This window comes from Bactrocera dorsalis, chromosome 2 (genome assembly GCF_023373825.1).
Source record: "Bactrocera dorsalis isolate Fly_Bdor chromosome 2, ASM2337382v1, whole genome shotgun sequence".
NCBI lineage: Eukaryota > Metazoa > Arthropoda > Insecta > Diptera > Tephritidae > Bactrocera > Bactrocera dorsalis.
The window spans coordinates 78346314-78363532 of record NC_064304.1 but is presented as its reverse complement, the minus strand read 5'-3'; the positions used below and the strand labels follow the sequence as shown (position 1 = coordinate 78363532).

At 35.1% G+C, this 17219-nt stretch overlaps 1 protein-coding gene across 7 annotated transcripts in view; it reads left to right on the top strand.

The window, feature by feature from the left end:
• The first annotated feature begins 6566 nt into the window (after positions 1–6566).
• The window catches only part of LOC105228216 (uncharacterized), a 53397-nt gene continuing 42744 nt past the window's right edge, over positions 6567–17219 (top strand). Inside the window, exons 1-4 of one of the 7 annotated variants that reach the window (XM_049449910.1) lie at positions 6567–7031; positions 7094–7217; positions 7271–7381; positions 7435–7594. In XM_049449910.1, coding sequence (XP_049305867.1) covers positions 6928–7031; positions 7094–7217; positions 7271–7381; positions 7435–7594 — 499 coding nt within the window. In that variant the 5' untranslated portion in view covers positions 6567–6927. Of the gene's footprint in view, positions 7032–7093; positions 7218–7270; positions 7382–7412; positions 7595–17219 lie in introns of those variants that run through there. The other 6 variants (XM_049449908.1, XM_049449914.1, XM_049449913.1 and 3 more) reach the window with 6 other exon arrangements.

The window sequence follows — 17219 nt, the reverse complement described above, 5'->3', positions numbered from 1 at the left end:
ACACTGAATAATATTTTGCATTGACGCCATAAATTGTGTCACACATTGGGGTAAGGTTAAAAATCATAGTTTCAACGCTTCCATTTGGTTGGTTTTGGGACAATTGCATTTGTGCAGTATTACCTTTCACCACGTTTGCATAGCTCCCTTGTGTGGCATTGTCTTTATAGTTTTGAAATATGGACGGGGATTTCGATATTTTCATTTGGAGGAATATTCAATATTTGGTTACGACGTGCTTGAATGCCCTGTGACAACTTCGATTTCAAATCTTTAGTACATTGTACCGGACCGTATCTTTTATGTGGTTCTTCAACAGTTACTCTACGATGCAGCAAATATTGAATGTGTTTCATTTTTTAAAATAGATTTGAGTTCGGCAATAATTCAATTTTAAACATTGGCTGTGGTACTTTGTTTCTATTAAATATATTTACAACTGTTTTAATACCAAAACCGCATTCTTCCAATGCTTCTTTGTCTTCACTAGAGTTTACGGCGGACTCTATACCCTTAATTACAACAACTAGGCCCTTAGAGCTCTTCAGTTGATACGAATAATAATTCATGTTTTTATTTGACACAAATTGAATTGTTGTACATACAATTTCACTTAATTCAGCAATAAGAGCATTACCGTTACGTTCACGCAAATATATTGGAGGTGGTTTGGCATAAACGACTGTGGTGGTACCCTTCGCATCGTCGTCTGATCCATTGCTTAGCAAGGCAAATCTGTTGCCACTTAAAACTTTCGGTAGAGCCGACCCAATGGTTGCAAACAAGCAAAAAAAGAAAGATTATGCCATCAATACAAAATTCATTATCGTGTGATGCGTAGTGTAAAATCTTTCAGAATTTTCATTATCGTTGGATCGGCCAGGGTTATTTTTTTGAAGCGCGGACGAAGGCCGCCAACGAAAAAAGGAGTTCAACGTAAAAGAACTAAACACGCCCTGTACATGGTGATCCCACAAATTTTCGCGATTTTATTCGCGTAATCGGAGATCATGTCCCATCGATAATGTTTCACTGAATAGAGCCTCAACTACTTTCTGTTTGTATACCGCCTGTTTAAGGAGCTCTTGTGCAGCCTCACAGTGATTCAAAATTTAATTGTATGACTCTCATTTTTTTACTTTTTTGTACGATTCTTGGTACAGAAGACATTTCTTTATTGGTGATCGATGTTTTCACTTCCATTATTCTTACACTAAACGACGATTTTTTATCGCATGACTTCGCAAAATTTCCAATTTCTCCACACTTGATACAGCACCTGGCTTTTAGCGAAGGGTTGTAACATGCTTTCGCAAGGTGTCCGTATTCGAGATACCTGAAACACCCCCTAAGGCTTTGCTTCGCCCTAATTCTACACATTACTCAACATATTTTGATTTTATGTTCTTCCAGAAGCGTCTTTGTTTCCAGCGCGGGTGGACTATCACAGCAGTTTGAGTTCTTAGGTACTCCGCCCTGATCTTCCTAATCGAGTTTGTATCAAACTAGTTCAGCTTCTTTATTTGAGTGGTTAGCCTCAACGATATCCTCTTTATTTGATTTATCCAAGATCTTGTATTATCTACCATTGCTTTATGGGTTAGTGCTTTTATCTGCGCTTGGTTTCCCAGCATTTTCTACATTTTGGTCTTGAAATCACCAGTAAGATTTTCTCTTGGCCGTCTTTATAATCTTTAACACATTTTCCCCGAGTTACTTCAATGTGTCGCCTCTCCTGACCATCCTTAAACAGTTGCTGTAGATATGTCCTACTGGTTCTCTCAATGATTATCGCATCGGGTGGATTGTGTGGTATCTTCTTCGATGGCTTTCGTTTGACCGCAATCCAACCACTTGTTCGCTCATATGTACTGCTTTATCCTTAACGGTGGCACCCTTTGCATCCATATTATTGTGGGTATTTTTATTTTCCATCGCGGAGCCTATTTTTTACTTCGTCCTGCTTCCTTATTTGCAATGTGTTCCACCTGAGCATTTGCGTGTAGCTTTGGAAACCGAAGAGATCATGTTGTGTTGCTAGACCGCTGTGGTGGTCACATTGCGTCAATCAGTTTCTTGATCACATCCCCAAGTTCAGCCATATGGTTTCCACGAGGGTGTACCGCCTTTGCCAGGAGTTTGGTATCCCCCAACGCTGGTGGTTACCACCTCGTCCCACAGGTTTATCAGCACCAATTTATTTGATCGAGAACCTACTCATATTAGGTGACCGCTTGAAGGATTCCATCGGCGTCTCTTGGGAAGACGATGTTCCTTGTATCTCGTTCTTACTATCGTTAAATCTTCTAGTGACGAGCTTCTTATGACGGCAAAAATGTTGCTAATGTTGTTTTGTTTCTTATGCTATTCTTCATGTGTCAGTCAGCCACTCAAGCGGTGGCCGAGGTTTCAGAAAAGGCGACTCTCTATCGTGCGACTTCTTCAACCTGCTGCTGGAGAAAATAATTCGAGCTGCAGAACTTAATCAAGCAGGCACAATCTTTTATAAGAGTGTACAGCATCGGTTTCAACATCCCCGCCGTTAGTTCTGCTTTCTCCAGACTGTACAAGGAAGTAAAGCAAATGGGTCTGGCAGTGAACGGAAGGACGAAATATCTCCTGTCATCAAACAAACAGTCGTCGAACTCGCGACTTGGCTCGCACGTCACTGTTGACAGTCATAACTTTGAAGTCGTAGATAATTTCGTCTATTTTGGAACCAATGTCAACACCACCAACATTGTCAGCCTGGAAATCCAACACAGGATAACTCTTGCCAACAGGTGCTACTTCGAGCTGAGTAGGTAATTGAAAAGTAAATTCCTCTCTCGACGAATAAAAGCCAAACTCTATAAGTCACTCATTATTCCCGTCCTGCTATATGGTGCAAAGGCTTGAACAATGTCAACAACTGAGGAGTCGACGTTGCGAGTTTTCGAGAAAAAAGTTCTGCAAAAGATTTATGGTCCTTTACGCGTTCGCCACGGCCAATATCGCATTCGATGGGACGCTTCGCTTGGAATTTTCAATTGTCGCCACGTAGCGAAAAGAAGAAACGACTGACGCGCTGTTGTTAACTCGGCTATAATCGCGTAAGCGGTGTCTACGCCAGTAAAGAAGAAGAAGTTAGGAAACAATTATTATTATAAAAGTTTAACGGTAACTCCAGGTAAATGGTTTATAACGTAATGCCCACAATCACAATATCGAAATTTAAAATTCCGACAAATCAAAGTACCGACAAATCAAGATGCCGACAATTCAAAATACGGACAGAGAATTTTTAAAATAAGGTACTAAATTAAAAAAAAAAAAAATGGTTGGTATGATTCCTAGATCCCAAAGTAGAAACACCACTAACCTAATATTTAATTTCTGGACTTAAGTTGTGTAATTATAAACAAGAAAGTGGAAACACTGCAGTTCAAAAAACCGACAAAACCGACAAATTTAAATATGCAGCTAAATCAAAATAGCGACAAATTAAAACACCGATAAATCAGAATATTTATTTGTAGACCTGTTACATCATCATTTAGTCGATGAACATACGTCCTGGAAGTTTATAGTTCTCAACCAAGTATTCTGTGCACTTAGATAAAATATCTGACGAAAACTTAATGAAATGTGAACAAAGTTTCGTTTCCATCTCTTTAACTACATATGTCCCATACAATTTTACATGGCAACATGCATTGGGATTATGGTTTGTTTTTGCAGCACGATTCGTGGGCCATCCTGTATGACTGCAATTGTCAGTTTCATTCATATTGTTATTAACAAAGCCAATTATTTCCTAAATTTGTATTTATGTGACTAATGTATTCAACTATCAAAATTTTACTTTCCAATTTGGCACATCGAAATGTAAAATTTATTTACACCATAGGAGATAGTCATGATGGCAACCATGTTCTCAATGTGGTTGATAATAGCGGCCATACACAGGCACACTTGTGCGTTCGATCTGTGTGAATTCGTTTGCCCATACACGACACACAAATCCATTTTGCGTTCGTTCTTCACACAGTTAACATGTGCGACAGGCAAGCGGAACATTTCTTCGAATTTATTTCTAATGTAGCACTTTTATCTATTTCTTTGTATTTCGTTAATAAGTTATTCCAACTTTTATTTTTCTCAATTTTATTTTTATATTTATCACTTTTCGTTTGCCAAATTGCCAATTAATTTTTTATAAGATCAATAAATTCAGATGCGAAATCTTTATTAAGGGGAGAACCTGCTTTAGAAGCTTCAAACAATCGCTTAAATCTCTTTAAAAATTATCTAACAACAAACAAAGTTATAGATTGAAACTCGAAATATTGTCGAAGCTAGAAGGGAAATAGTGTCCGAACGTCAGACAGATTCATACAAGTATATGAGCGCTTGGGCAAAAAGCGAAAAGCGCGGTTTCTCGGTTTTTTATTTTTACGATTATTTTAATTGGCGGGCAAAGTTGGAATTGGGCAAAGTTTATTATCTTTGGCATAAAATTGTCTTCTATTTAAACTAAAAAAAAACTAGGAAAAGTCAAGTTTGAACATATTTTTAAACAAAATAAAGTAAATTTTTTTTGAAATTCTCTTAGTTTAACTAGAAGATAAGTTATTAAAAAACATGAATCTCTTTGAATTTTTTTTCCTGATAAATGCATATGCAAGATGCATCGGGTGATTGCTTCCTAAAGGCAGAATATCAAAGATTTCGTATTCAAAAAATTTGTGAAAGATGTTCAAATATATGACTATAAAGCCTAGAAATTTCGCTTGAATCAATTATTTCTTTCCCTCCCAAAAAAATCCTCAAAAAAATCGATTTTTTGAAGCCTCTAAAGCAGTCTCTCCCCTTAACACTTGCAATTGTCCGCGATCTTCACTGCTCGACGACACGAGAGAAATGAGATTTTGTGCGCTCACAACGCCATACACGATAAACATGCTCGCGCACCGATCGTAAAAAATCAAACATTTTCGCGAACATGGATCGGTACGCGAACAAGCCCATACACGAGTAAACCGCATGTTTACACATACCGATCGAACGCACAAGTGTGCCTGTGTATGGCCGCTATAACTGAAACTACGACATTTGGGCTCATTTCTTTATAGCCCTGACAGACGAGCAAAATTAATGCGCCTTAAGCAACGCTAATGCACATTGAAATTTTGTGGTGACAGACGGCAGGCTTGTGCATTTAGACAGCTGATAGTGAAATTATTTATTAAAAAAAGTGAATTAAAAATGAATAAGAAAAATTATTAATAGAAATTTTGGTAATTTTGGAAAATCCATATAAATTTAACGTAAAAATTCGTTTATTATTATCTACTTTAAAAGATAATAGAATGAAATTAATAGCAATAATTGATTGTAATGCGGAAAAAGTGTGCAAAAAAGTTAAGAATATTGGAAAAATGGATAACAACAGTGCGACATCCCTCAAAAAATATCAAAACTCGGCCATTTTTGAGCAGTGTTGCCTACTCAAATTTAGTAAATTCAACCAAATGCACGAAATTCTTGTGCATGGGTCAAATGCGCAAATAAATGTAAATTAAGCCCGCTAATGCATATTAGCGCTGTCGTCTGTCAGGGCCATAAGCCCGCTAATGCAAGTTAGCGCTGTCGTTTGTCAGAGCAATTAGCTTCATATGTCAAATAAAATAAAATACGATTTCATGGACCGGTCAATACTTTAGCTTTGAATGATTGATAATACAATACTTTAAAGTTTTTTTATGTATAAAAATAATGTACCTAACAACTAATCTTACAATTTCTTACTCACCACTCGATATTTGATTTGCATGAGGAAAACGAAGGATTTTCATGATTGACCTCTAAGGTTTATTTGTGTGAACGTACAAATTATTACTATAGGGGTATTCTCTTGCTCTGGCAAAACCCGGCGCACGGTGCAAGCATTGCAGATTTACAACGGCACAACAACAAACACACGCAGAAAAATATTTGCAAGGGCTGTGAAATATGTCAGACCAAAACCCATGTATATTAGCGTGCAATGTCACGCAAAAATAAAATTGCAACCCTGTTGTAGTTGCCATTTAACATAAAGACATATAACGTCATTAAACTGTTGCGAAAGGTAAATTTTAATTAGATTTTATAATTTCTATTTAAATTATAAAGTTTTGTTACAGTTTTTTTGTTAAAAATGCATGCAGAAGGTGCGCCAATTCACAATAGCCATGCACAATAGTCATTTACAATAAATTGACTGAATCAGTCGCTCATATATCACTAGATACTGTAATGGGTGCTCTCGTGCCCTTATATATTTCGGTGTAGTATTTTTGCAATTTGCAATCTTGCAAGAGCAAGAGAATACCCCTTATATGAGTTGAAAAAATACCGGATGTTTTCAAGATAAATAGTAATTTAGTAGTTTTGCAATACCAGGTCTATTCTTAGAAAACCGCGCAACTGATGTGTAATAGATAAATACTTATATTTATAATTGATAATTAGTTCCTCCATTATATTTCACGAAAATAATTGCAAATTCCTTTAAAAATATTGAAATTAACATAACGCAGCCGGTTTTGCAGGTTTGCTCCCAGACATCACAAATTTGTTAGAAAGTTGGAGTATTTGAGCTTTTTAAATCACCTCAGCATACAGGAAACCTCACAATAAAGAGGGTGGTGATTTTTGTGAGAGCATAAGAATAGAGCTATATATTTGGTAGACATTTTGGTACTCAAATATTTTCCTAAGTGTAACACTGATCTTGGGTGATGTGAAAACATGCCTTTATCGTTTCGATTTTTTTGATTTTGATAGCTTTGCCACATATATTATTTGTTCCGTTATTTTAAACGCCGATTCAGATGATTTGAATTTGCATATTTTTAGTGGTTCTTATTGATATATTTATAGGGTACATTTGTAAAAAAAAATATGCATCGTTTACCACTGATCTTGTCAACGCCTTCAGTGTATTGGGATCGTGATGCACCGGAGTATGCTTTATTTGAAAACGCAATGAACGAAAGTAATATAAAGTAAGGAAAATTGGTAAGAGGAAATATGCTTACATTTGTAATAATTATATTTATTTATTCAGCGAAACAGAATCGTTCTTATCTATTTTGGATGAAGCAGAAAAGTTGGCGATTAGTAGAAAGAAAATATTTCAGAGTCAACTTGAAGGTGCACATCGTCTTGTAAATAGTGACCAATTGGTTGAGGTGATTATTGTCTTTTTAATAAGAATATAATAGTAAAAAATGTATAACGGTAGGGTTTAAAGATACTTAATATATTGGTATTGAGTGCACCGAAGGAATCTGATGTTTTTGAACAAGCTTTAAAAATTAGAGGCGATTTGTATCTTCGACAATGTTACTTTCAGGTAAATTTTAATTTTATAATTGTTTTTATAGGATATATAGCGTTTTTTTGCAGGGAGCTATAAATGATTTTGAAATGTTTCTGCATTCAAGCAAAAAAAGAAATGATCACTCGCAATTATGTGAAATTCATGGAAGTATTACTATCGCGTGTTATATGATGCGATTTTACGACAAAGCAAAAAGGCATTTACGTTCGTACAATAAATATAAAGGTGCGTACAATAATTTATGTATACCCTTAAATCTAAAGGTTCAGTAAGAGAAATGGAGTAACCAACTAATACACTAACCAATATTATGATGCTTAAAAAAAAATATTTTTGATTTTTTTTTTTTCAACTCTTACCCCCTCAAATGTTAGTGATTGACAAACAAAAAATTCTCCCTCAAGCCTGCGCTTAACTCTAAAGGGTCGCTATTTTTTTTTTTTAGGTTCCCATACATTTTACAGGAATTTTCGTTTTTTCATTAACCATCACAAATTCAGAAAATTCACTTTTGAAACTTTAAAAATTTTTGCGACACAGTTTGATTATCTCAGTTAGGCGATTAAATATTGTGATTTAAAATTTGGAATTTTTTCAATAAAATTAAAATTTTCGGAGAAAAATAATTTTGTCGCGGGAATTTTTAAAGTTTGAAAAGCCAACTTTATGAATATGTGATGGTAATTTTTGAGAAACGAAAATTAGTTGGTGAAATTTTAGATTGAATGAAAAACAAAAATTTCTATGTTAACACATTGACGGACAGTAGGAACAAGTAAAGTTCGAAAATTGACACTATGCGGCCATAACCGTCATGGCCGTTTCGTTTTAGACGGCTGTCGCCGTCATGCCACATAGTGAACTTCGCTTTGACGGCTATAGACGCAAGTGTCCGTCAACGTGTTAAATGTATATGTCATAAATAACGATCCCTTTGTCAATCACTAACATTTTAAGGGGGTAAGAGTTGAAAAAAAAACAAATTTTTTTTTTGAATCACCCTAACCAACATACATATTTGAGTTTATCTTGAAATCACCAATAAATAGTTTGCCCAATTATAAAATATTTGCATACATTTATTAATATAATTTTTGTCAATTAGAAATTTTGTATAAATTTTAGAATAGCATCCCCCGATTTCGGGCTTAAAGTGGGTATATACGAATAGAAGAGGTCCTCCAGATCAGTAAAAAAAATATAATATACATATATAGTTGTCGCTGACTTCTGTTTTTTGAGTTATTTGCATTTAAAGTTTAAAAATTCTACAATTTAAAATGCGTGTTTCTCTCCATCTCTATTTATAATAAATTTTACAATTATATTTTTAACTTTTATATCCACTACTACTTCACTAATTCGGGGGAAACTTTAGTATACGATCCCACGATTTCAGGGTTAAAAGTGGTATGGTTGGATAGAGCTGCTGCTCCAGATTAAGAAAATATATAATTGTTGCCGCCGCAAACTTATAGTTTTCGAGATATTTGCATTTAAAGTTGAAAATTTTGCAAATTTTATCTTGCAATTTCTCGATTTCTAGTAATTATTTATTTCATATTATGCACTTTTTATGCACTTAGACTTTATTACATTGTTTCTACATATTTATTTTTTAGTAATTATTTAGTTATTTGCTTAAAATAAGCATTTTATATTTTACACAATTTTCATTCCATGCCCAATAACAAGAGTATTCCGTGTTTACAGATATTAACTGTTGCCATAATTACACATTTATCAAATGAATAAGAATGGATATAAAAACTCAAACGCAGAAAACAAATACCATCTGAAATAAATTTTCCATTGTAATAAAAAAAGTTTTAAGGCTTATAAGTATGTTTAATCTAATAATTTAATAAAAGGATCATAATGATTATTTGCAATACAACAAAGGTAAAACAGGGTAAACATTAGTCCATTCGCGTCCCACTTATTTATGCATTTGGGGGCCTTCGGCCGCGCTTCGAAAAAAATAGCCCTGGTCGATCCAACACCGGGGTATGTCAGGTTTTTTTGAGTAAAAGTCCATGTCAGGTTTTTTTGAGTAAAAGTCCTTTTTGCGTTGGTGGCCTTCGGCCGCACTTCAAAAAAAAAATAACCCTGGCCGATCCAACACCGGGTTGCATCAGGTTTTTTTTAAGTAAAACTCCTTTTCGCGTTGGCGGCCTTCGGCCGCGCTTCAAAAAAATAACCTTCAATCGAAAGAAGTTATTTTGTCAAACGCCAATTTCTGATTTTACTCAGTCGATATATAGAGACAAGCTTTTTTGATAAATGTACGTTATGATTTTACGTTTGAAATTCCAACTTATTCGAGACAAGCTCTTTTGTCACCCCGAAAATTTGAAAAATTACGAAAGAAGTTGTTTTGATGACTCCATAATTTTTGAACTAACGGTCCTAGGACAATGGCGATAAGACAGAAAAACGCGCCTTGAAAATTCATACATATGATAAAAATCCTGGAAAATTGTCTTATTTCGAGAGAAGTTGTTTTGTCAAATGTCCACAGATATATATATATACATATATTTATATAAGCATTTTCATTAAATTATATACATATATATATGTATATATATATTATGGTCACAAGTTTCGTTTTTTTATATATGCATATATATAAAACTGCCTTGCATATGTACGTATAAAAGCCCACAACTTGTTAAAAGTTTTCCCAATTGTAACTAAAATGAATTTTTACAACTGGCATCACCACCATTGACTGATCTATCACATGTACAGTGGTGTGAACAAAATAGAAATAACCATAAGGTGTTGTGAAGTTTTAAAATATGCTGTTTTCTTATTAAATAAAATTGTTTTTAGATACATAACATAACATATATATATTTTTTCCTAACAGTGATTAAAATTTCCCACCATGCAAAGGTAAATAAAAACAAATTTTAATGCGAAACTCTAAACTCTGCAAATTATGTTTACCCCTTTTTGTTCACACAACTGTACAATTCCGATATGAAGTAAACTTCCACCCTTAAATTTGTGTACAATGTCAGTATTGCCGCAACCACTCTGCGATGAACATCAAGTTACGGAGGAATGTAATTCATTTTTTCGCAATTTTTCTCAACTTGTTATGCCCTTCTCTCCGTAAACTGATATTCCCCTCATCTAGCCCCCGTGCGCACTTTGCTAACTTTGCGGGCTAAAAATGTGCCCATCCCTGGGCTAGGAGATGAAGCGAGCGGTAGCTGTTGCGATCACCTTCCGGAATCGACGCTAGCCAACGCATACGTCCGTAGGAATGGGTAGAGCGTTGAAGGTGTTCTCAGTAAATTATGTGAAGCCGACTCAGTTAGCTTTGTTAAAGTTAACGAAGGTACGGTTTTCCACAAATTCGGGAGGTTTCTCGATCGAGATAATTATGGGCAGATGGTCTGATGCGACGGTTAGCATAGGTCGCCAGGTTATGCTGTTTATCAGGCCACCACTAGCAATGTAATATCGGGCGAGCTGTTACAGGTGCCTAGGGATGGAAAGAGCGCGAGCGGAATCGATTTTTGACTTTGGAATTGACTTCTAGTTTTTCGATTCTGGAAGTCAATTAATCAACCCCGATAGTCGACTTTTGTGACTTAAGTTGACTTTTTATAAATTAAGCAACTCGTACACGAAATTCGTTAGATATATCAATATTTTATTAAATATTTTTTTAGTTTTTAACATATTATAAAAAGTATTTTATGATTTCATTGCATACATTTTGGTATTGGATAATAAAATTGCTTTTTTTAATTAAAAAACAAAAAATTTAAAAATAAATAACTACGAAAACCACATTTCTTCGCCGATTGATCTTAAAAATATTAGCTCATTAATGTGCTGAGGTGATAAGCGACTCCTCAACTGATTTGCGATAAGTCCTGCATGTGAAAATAATCGCTCACAGGGTACAGACGTTGCAACTATTGGCAAGTACTTTTTAGCTACATTCCATATATACGGATATTCATATTTCATACTTTCCCACACAGTGAACGGATTAGGATTTTGTTTCCGATCCGAAGACCATAAATCATCATTGTCATCGTTCGTTTTCTTCGTTTCTCCTTTTTCGCCTGTTGCGTGAAGTTGGCTGTTGATACTCCTCTACATTACGCCTCTATTACTTTTTGTAACTTGTGGGAGTAATGCAGAGGAGTATTTGTTTGGATTAAACAAATACTATGTACCTATGTACTATGTATATTAAAAAGTTAATTACATCAATTACCGGCGGCAATATAAACATTATATTGTTATAGACCAATCAGAAAGAGGCTATTTATAAGGAAACACTTCGATTGGTACTTTATATTGTGCTTTTAAAAGTAATCTTATAGTGATTATCTTAATTCGTTAACTGTCAAAGTCATCGAGTAAAAGTCGATTTTAATCGATTCAAGACAGGCTTGAATCGATCCTAAAAAGTCAATTATTTCTAATAAAAGATCGATTTTCGACTAAAGTCAGAGTCGACTTTTCCATCCCTACAGGTGCCCATAACTCTGGTGGGAGCTTCGTAATTCATTGTGCAGAATGTCAAATCGTCAATCTGTTCCGTCAGCTCTATCGCCCTACGATCGTTTGACAGACAGGAATGCCAAAGATTGTGGTGCGCGTCGCCTAGTACCAAACGGTTTTCACCACGAAGTATCGCATCTATATTCGGGTGATATCCTGTAGGGCAACATGTAACGGGGGATGTATTGGGTTGTCAAAAAAGTCTTGCGGTATTTTCGCTAGTTGGCGCTGAAAGCGCGTAGTTCTAGTTTTATTCGTCGCATCGGGTCATGCTATACCTTTTTGGAAAGCTCATTTCACGCGCTAACACGTGTTTGATTGATTGTCGTTTCTTTTAAGTCGTTTCTTTTAAGTCGTTCGTGAGTTATAGCGCCGCAAACATGGAGCAAAATAAAGAGAAAATACGGCATATCTTACAGTACTACTACGATAAAGGCAAAAATGCATCTCAAGCCGCCAATAAAATTTGTGCAGTTTATGGACCCGATACAGTTTCCATTTCCACCGCACAACGATGGTTTCAACGTTTTCGTTCTGGTGTAGAGGTGGTCGAAGATGCGCCACGCTCCGGAAGGCCTGTCGTCGAAAATTGCGATAAAATCGCTGAATTTGTCGAAAGAGACCGGCATAGTAGTCATCAAACCGTTATAAACCATTTGAAGAAGCTAAGAAGCTCGATGTATGGGTGCCACACGAATTGATTCAATAAAAATACCGCAAGACTTTTTGACAACCCAATATATATAAAATATTTCGAGCTAGACATCGCCTGACCGGATAGCTATACCCTGACATTCTAGGTTAGTATCCCTGCGGTCGATGTCTTAGACCAGGGGTGGGCATATTAGCCCTCCGTGGCATTTTGCCCGTGCGGGCACGAGTACACATTTTGAGAGCGGGGTGAGGGGATCATCGCGGGCAAACATGAAGAGGGAAGTGAGAGCAACGTATTTTACCACTCCATATTTATAAATGAGAGAAACGTATTTTCCCTCACCATGTTTACAAATGAGAGCGCGAGCATATATGGGAAGTTGCACTGTGGGTAATAACTGTAAATTGCCTAACAATTTTAAGTTTCTTTGTAACTACTATAAATTTATAAAATGTAAGACAAATAACAAAAAGTATAATAAATATTTGATTTTAGTAATTATTTTTTTTATATGCTTTTATATCAGCATTTAATTTTATTTGAAATAATAAGTTATGTGTTTGGTTTAATCTCATTTGCTATAGCTACACGCATTATTGTACCAAAATTTAAATCCGATAACCTACTTCTTATTTTGGATATAATTTTCTAAGCAAAAAGTTTCAAACCAGGTTATTTCTTTAAACTTCCTTATAAAAAGTAATTTCAATAATAACTTCAATTTATGAACCACTGTTTCTTCAAACACATATGACCAAATGAATCTTATGAGAGCGCAATGTAAATAATTACCCAACAACCCTTCTACCACCCGCCAATCGTAGAATTTCCAACGAATCAGCTGATCGCTCTCTCACACCGCAGGGTTGCCAGGCTCGATATACTGTAGTAATTATAAAAATTGTCTTCAATATATTTGAAATTTTCTTAAAATAACTCAAATTCAGAATCGAATGATATTACTTACAAATATATAAACTAGTTTTAATAGTTTGATTTCAGTTATATATTATTTTATATTATGAAAAATTATAATTGAAAACTTAGATGTGTACAAAACTATATACGCGTATTGAGTAATGGCAACATTGTTCGAATGAAAACGAGAACAAAACGCTTGCCGCTTGCTGCTCATAGCGAAGTGAGAAGATGTTTCTGCGATTAGCGTTTGCATTCTATTTGTGTGCTTAGCCACTCTCAATCAATAATGCCATACCGTGCAAATATATTTTTATTTGATGATTTCTTATATTTTTGAAAATATGTGGAACACATATATCTTTCTATAGCGCATATTATTATTTTAATACATTTCAAGAGGCAACTTAGATTTTTAAAATTTAACAAAATAATTATAGAAAAAAACCTCAATTCTTTGAATATTTTGATAAAACAACCAAACTGAAAATATCACAAATCATATATTTATAGAAGCATTTTCATTAAATGGAACTGTAATATGTTACACATAATATATATTATATAATGGTCATAAGTATCTTTTCTTTTTTATACATATTTATATGCAGATACGCATATGTACGTATAAAAGCCCACAACTTGAGAAAAGTTTTCCCAATTGTAACTAAAATGAATTTTTACAACTGGCATCACCACCATTAACTGATCTATCACATGTACAGTGGTGTGCACAAAATAGGAACAACCACAAGGTGTTGTGAAGTTTTAAAATATGCTGTATTCTTATTAAATAAAATTGTTTTTAAATACAAGTATAACATATATATTTTTTTCCTAACAGTGATTAGAATTTCCAGCATCCAAAGGTAAATTAAAACAGATATTAATGCGAATCTCTAAAACGTGCAAATTATATTTATCTCCTTTTGTTCACACAACTGTACAATTCCGATATGAAGTAAACTTCCGCTATTAAATTTGTGTACAATGTCAGTATTGCCGCAATCTGCGATGAACATTAAGTTGCGGAGGAATGTAATTGATTTTTTTCGCAACTTCTTATGCCCTTCCCTCCGTACACTGATTTCCCCTCATATAGCCCGGTGCGCATTTTGCTCACTTTTCGGGCAAAACTGTGCTCATCCCTGTCTTAGACGATATTGCACGGTGTTGTGCAAGATGAAGGCTATGTCTCCACCATCTCGCTCGCGATCTTTACGTAGATCGTTGAAACCAGCACAACTCAGAAGATCCTAGCAGCTGTTTAGCTTGGTTTCTTGGACCGCAGCTGTTGGTTCATGAGTGCAATTATCTCCTTAAAACATGTGGCAACATGGGGCCACGTAACTTGTGGTCCACTCCCTATGTGTCTTAAGGCCTAAGTAGGTGTTAAGATGGCTCCATCCATCGCTTGTATTACACCTGACCGAGGTGGAGTTTGGAAGGAGCCTTTTGGCGCAAACGCAGCAGAAAAATATCTCCGGGCCCGGGTTGGATTCAATGCCAGCACGAGTCAGGAAGATACGGAGCAACCCTGCTGTAAGGCGTTGCTCTAGTGACGACAAACATAAATTAATACATTCACAACAAAAATATTAATATATAAATATTAATATAATACCTCTAGCTAGATATAGAAAAAAGTATGAGGGACGCCAAATGAAAAAAATTGCATGAAATGTGGAAAAGAACTAAAAAACTTATTGGGGTAAAATATGTGTACTCCTTTTAGATTCTTTGTCCTCCAGATGTACCAGAGTAATTAAAAATATTCGTGTAACCATTTATACGAGGTGTGTTCAAAAAGTATCCCGAATTTTGAATTTTCGCGGGTTACGTATATTCGAATTTCGAATTTTTTGTGGCGTTATGTTGGTACTCATGTCTCTCACTTATGCCGACAAGCTCGGCCATTTTGAATGTTCATTTAATTGTTGACAGCTGCTTTGCTTGCACGTATTTTGGATCGTCCTCGATTTTTACCTATCAAAAAAATTGCACCACGATAACGCCCCTGCTCACACATCGTTGTTTGTGCGCGACTTTTTGGCCAAAAACAACACACTAATGATGCCGCAGCCACCGTATTCCCCAGATCTGGCCCCCTGTGACTTTTTCTTGTTCCCTAAACTGAAGAAGCCTATGAAAGGACGACGTTACGCTTCTCTTGACGAGATAAAGACGGCATCGAAGGAGGAGCTGAAGAAGATAAAAAAATGATTTTTTGAAGTGCTTCGAAGATTGGAAAAACCGTTGGCACAAGTGTATAATATCTCATGGAGATTACTTTGAAGGGAACAAAATAGATATTCATGAATAAATAAATAATTTTTGAAAAAACACAAAATTCGCGATACTTTTTGAACACACCTCGTATGTTGATAACCAAGTTTTGCATTTTTTAACTCTGAGCGTGCACAATTGTTTGCCGAAAAAAAGTTTAAGTAAAAACCTTAATTCAATTATTTCTAATAGAAATTTTCTATGTTCAGTTAGGTTGTTCTTATTGCTTCGAATATGTATCTATACATATGTATGCAGTGGACCAATAAATACATACATACGTCCAGTTCTATTAAATTACGACATGTTTATTGGTTTTAAAATGAATAAATTATGTGGGTTTTTTCTATCCATTTCAAGATATGTATATTTAACCTTAAATTTAGCATATCAAAATATTTGTTTTTTTAAAAAGATTATTGCTAAAGCTTAAAATGCGCCTAATTTAGATTTAAAAAGTTTACGTACACCAATGATTATTTATATAAATCAAAAGTAATTACAATACTTTTAGAGGTTTTTTGCCTACATTTTGCTGCTATTGTCCCTAGACGTCGACGCATGCTCCCCACTCAATTTCTAGTATTCCGAATATTTTGACCCACTAAGTCGATGATTCAGTTTTTGGCCTTATTTTGATGAAATTCGATGTTTTCGAATACGGTTTTTCAAAAAGTTTGCATTTATAACAAACCAAATGCAATACCTAGCATAAAAATATAGCGGAATAATTGGAGTGCTGATAGAAAGGACTATTATAATTTGAGATAAACAGAAATCTTTTCGAAGCATTGCACAGAGCAGTGCAATATTTAAACGGGAACGATGAAGTATATGCGTACAATTTCAAACTGATCCTTCCTAAAAAATAATACAATTGTCGATTTTTTTTGTCTTTCCACGCTTTAGAACCGTTTCATAATATGCAGTCCACTAGCTTGACTGTTGATCGGACTCGGTTGATTTCACTGGTGCACAGCCCAAATTCAACAGAATTTTTCCCCCAAAGACCAATGCTTTATTAACGCATGAAATGCTTTTTGATTCATTTATTTGTTAACAAATACAAGTTGCTTCACCGAGAATGCCATATCGCCTTAACTAATAGTCATAATCTAACTAATAGAAATCATATAGATAGTATTAGTAGTACTAGCTATGTATCAGCCACAGTAAAACGTGGACGTCTCCTCTAGTACCTAATATAAAGATTTCTGAAATTCCGTGTGACTTCATACTGCAGGTATCTGCCAGTATTTTAGTTATCCCAATGGAAATTACAGAACGTGTTTTAGTCATAAAAGTGTATCTTTGTGTTATACATATAAATTGGGCGATTATTTGACCTAGCCCCCATATAACTATTATCAGGATTTTCGATCTGACTTTATATGATTGTTTTTTCAGTATGTGGTATTAGGAAATTTGAGCAAAGTCGGGTCGATATTATCCCAA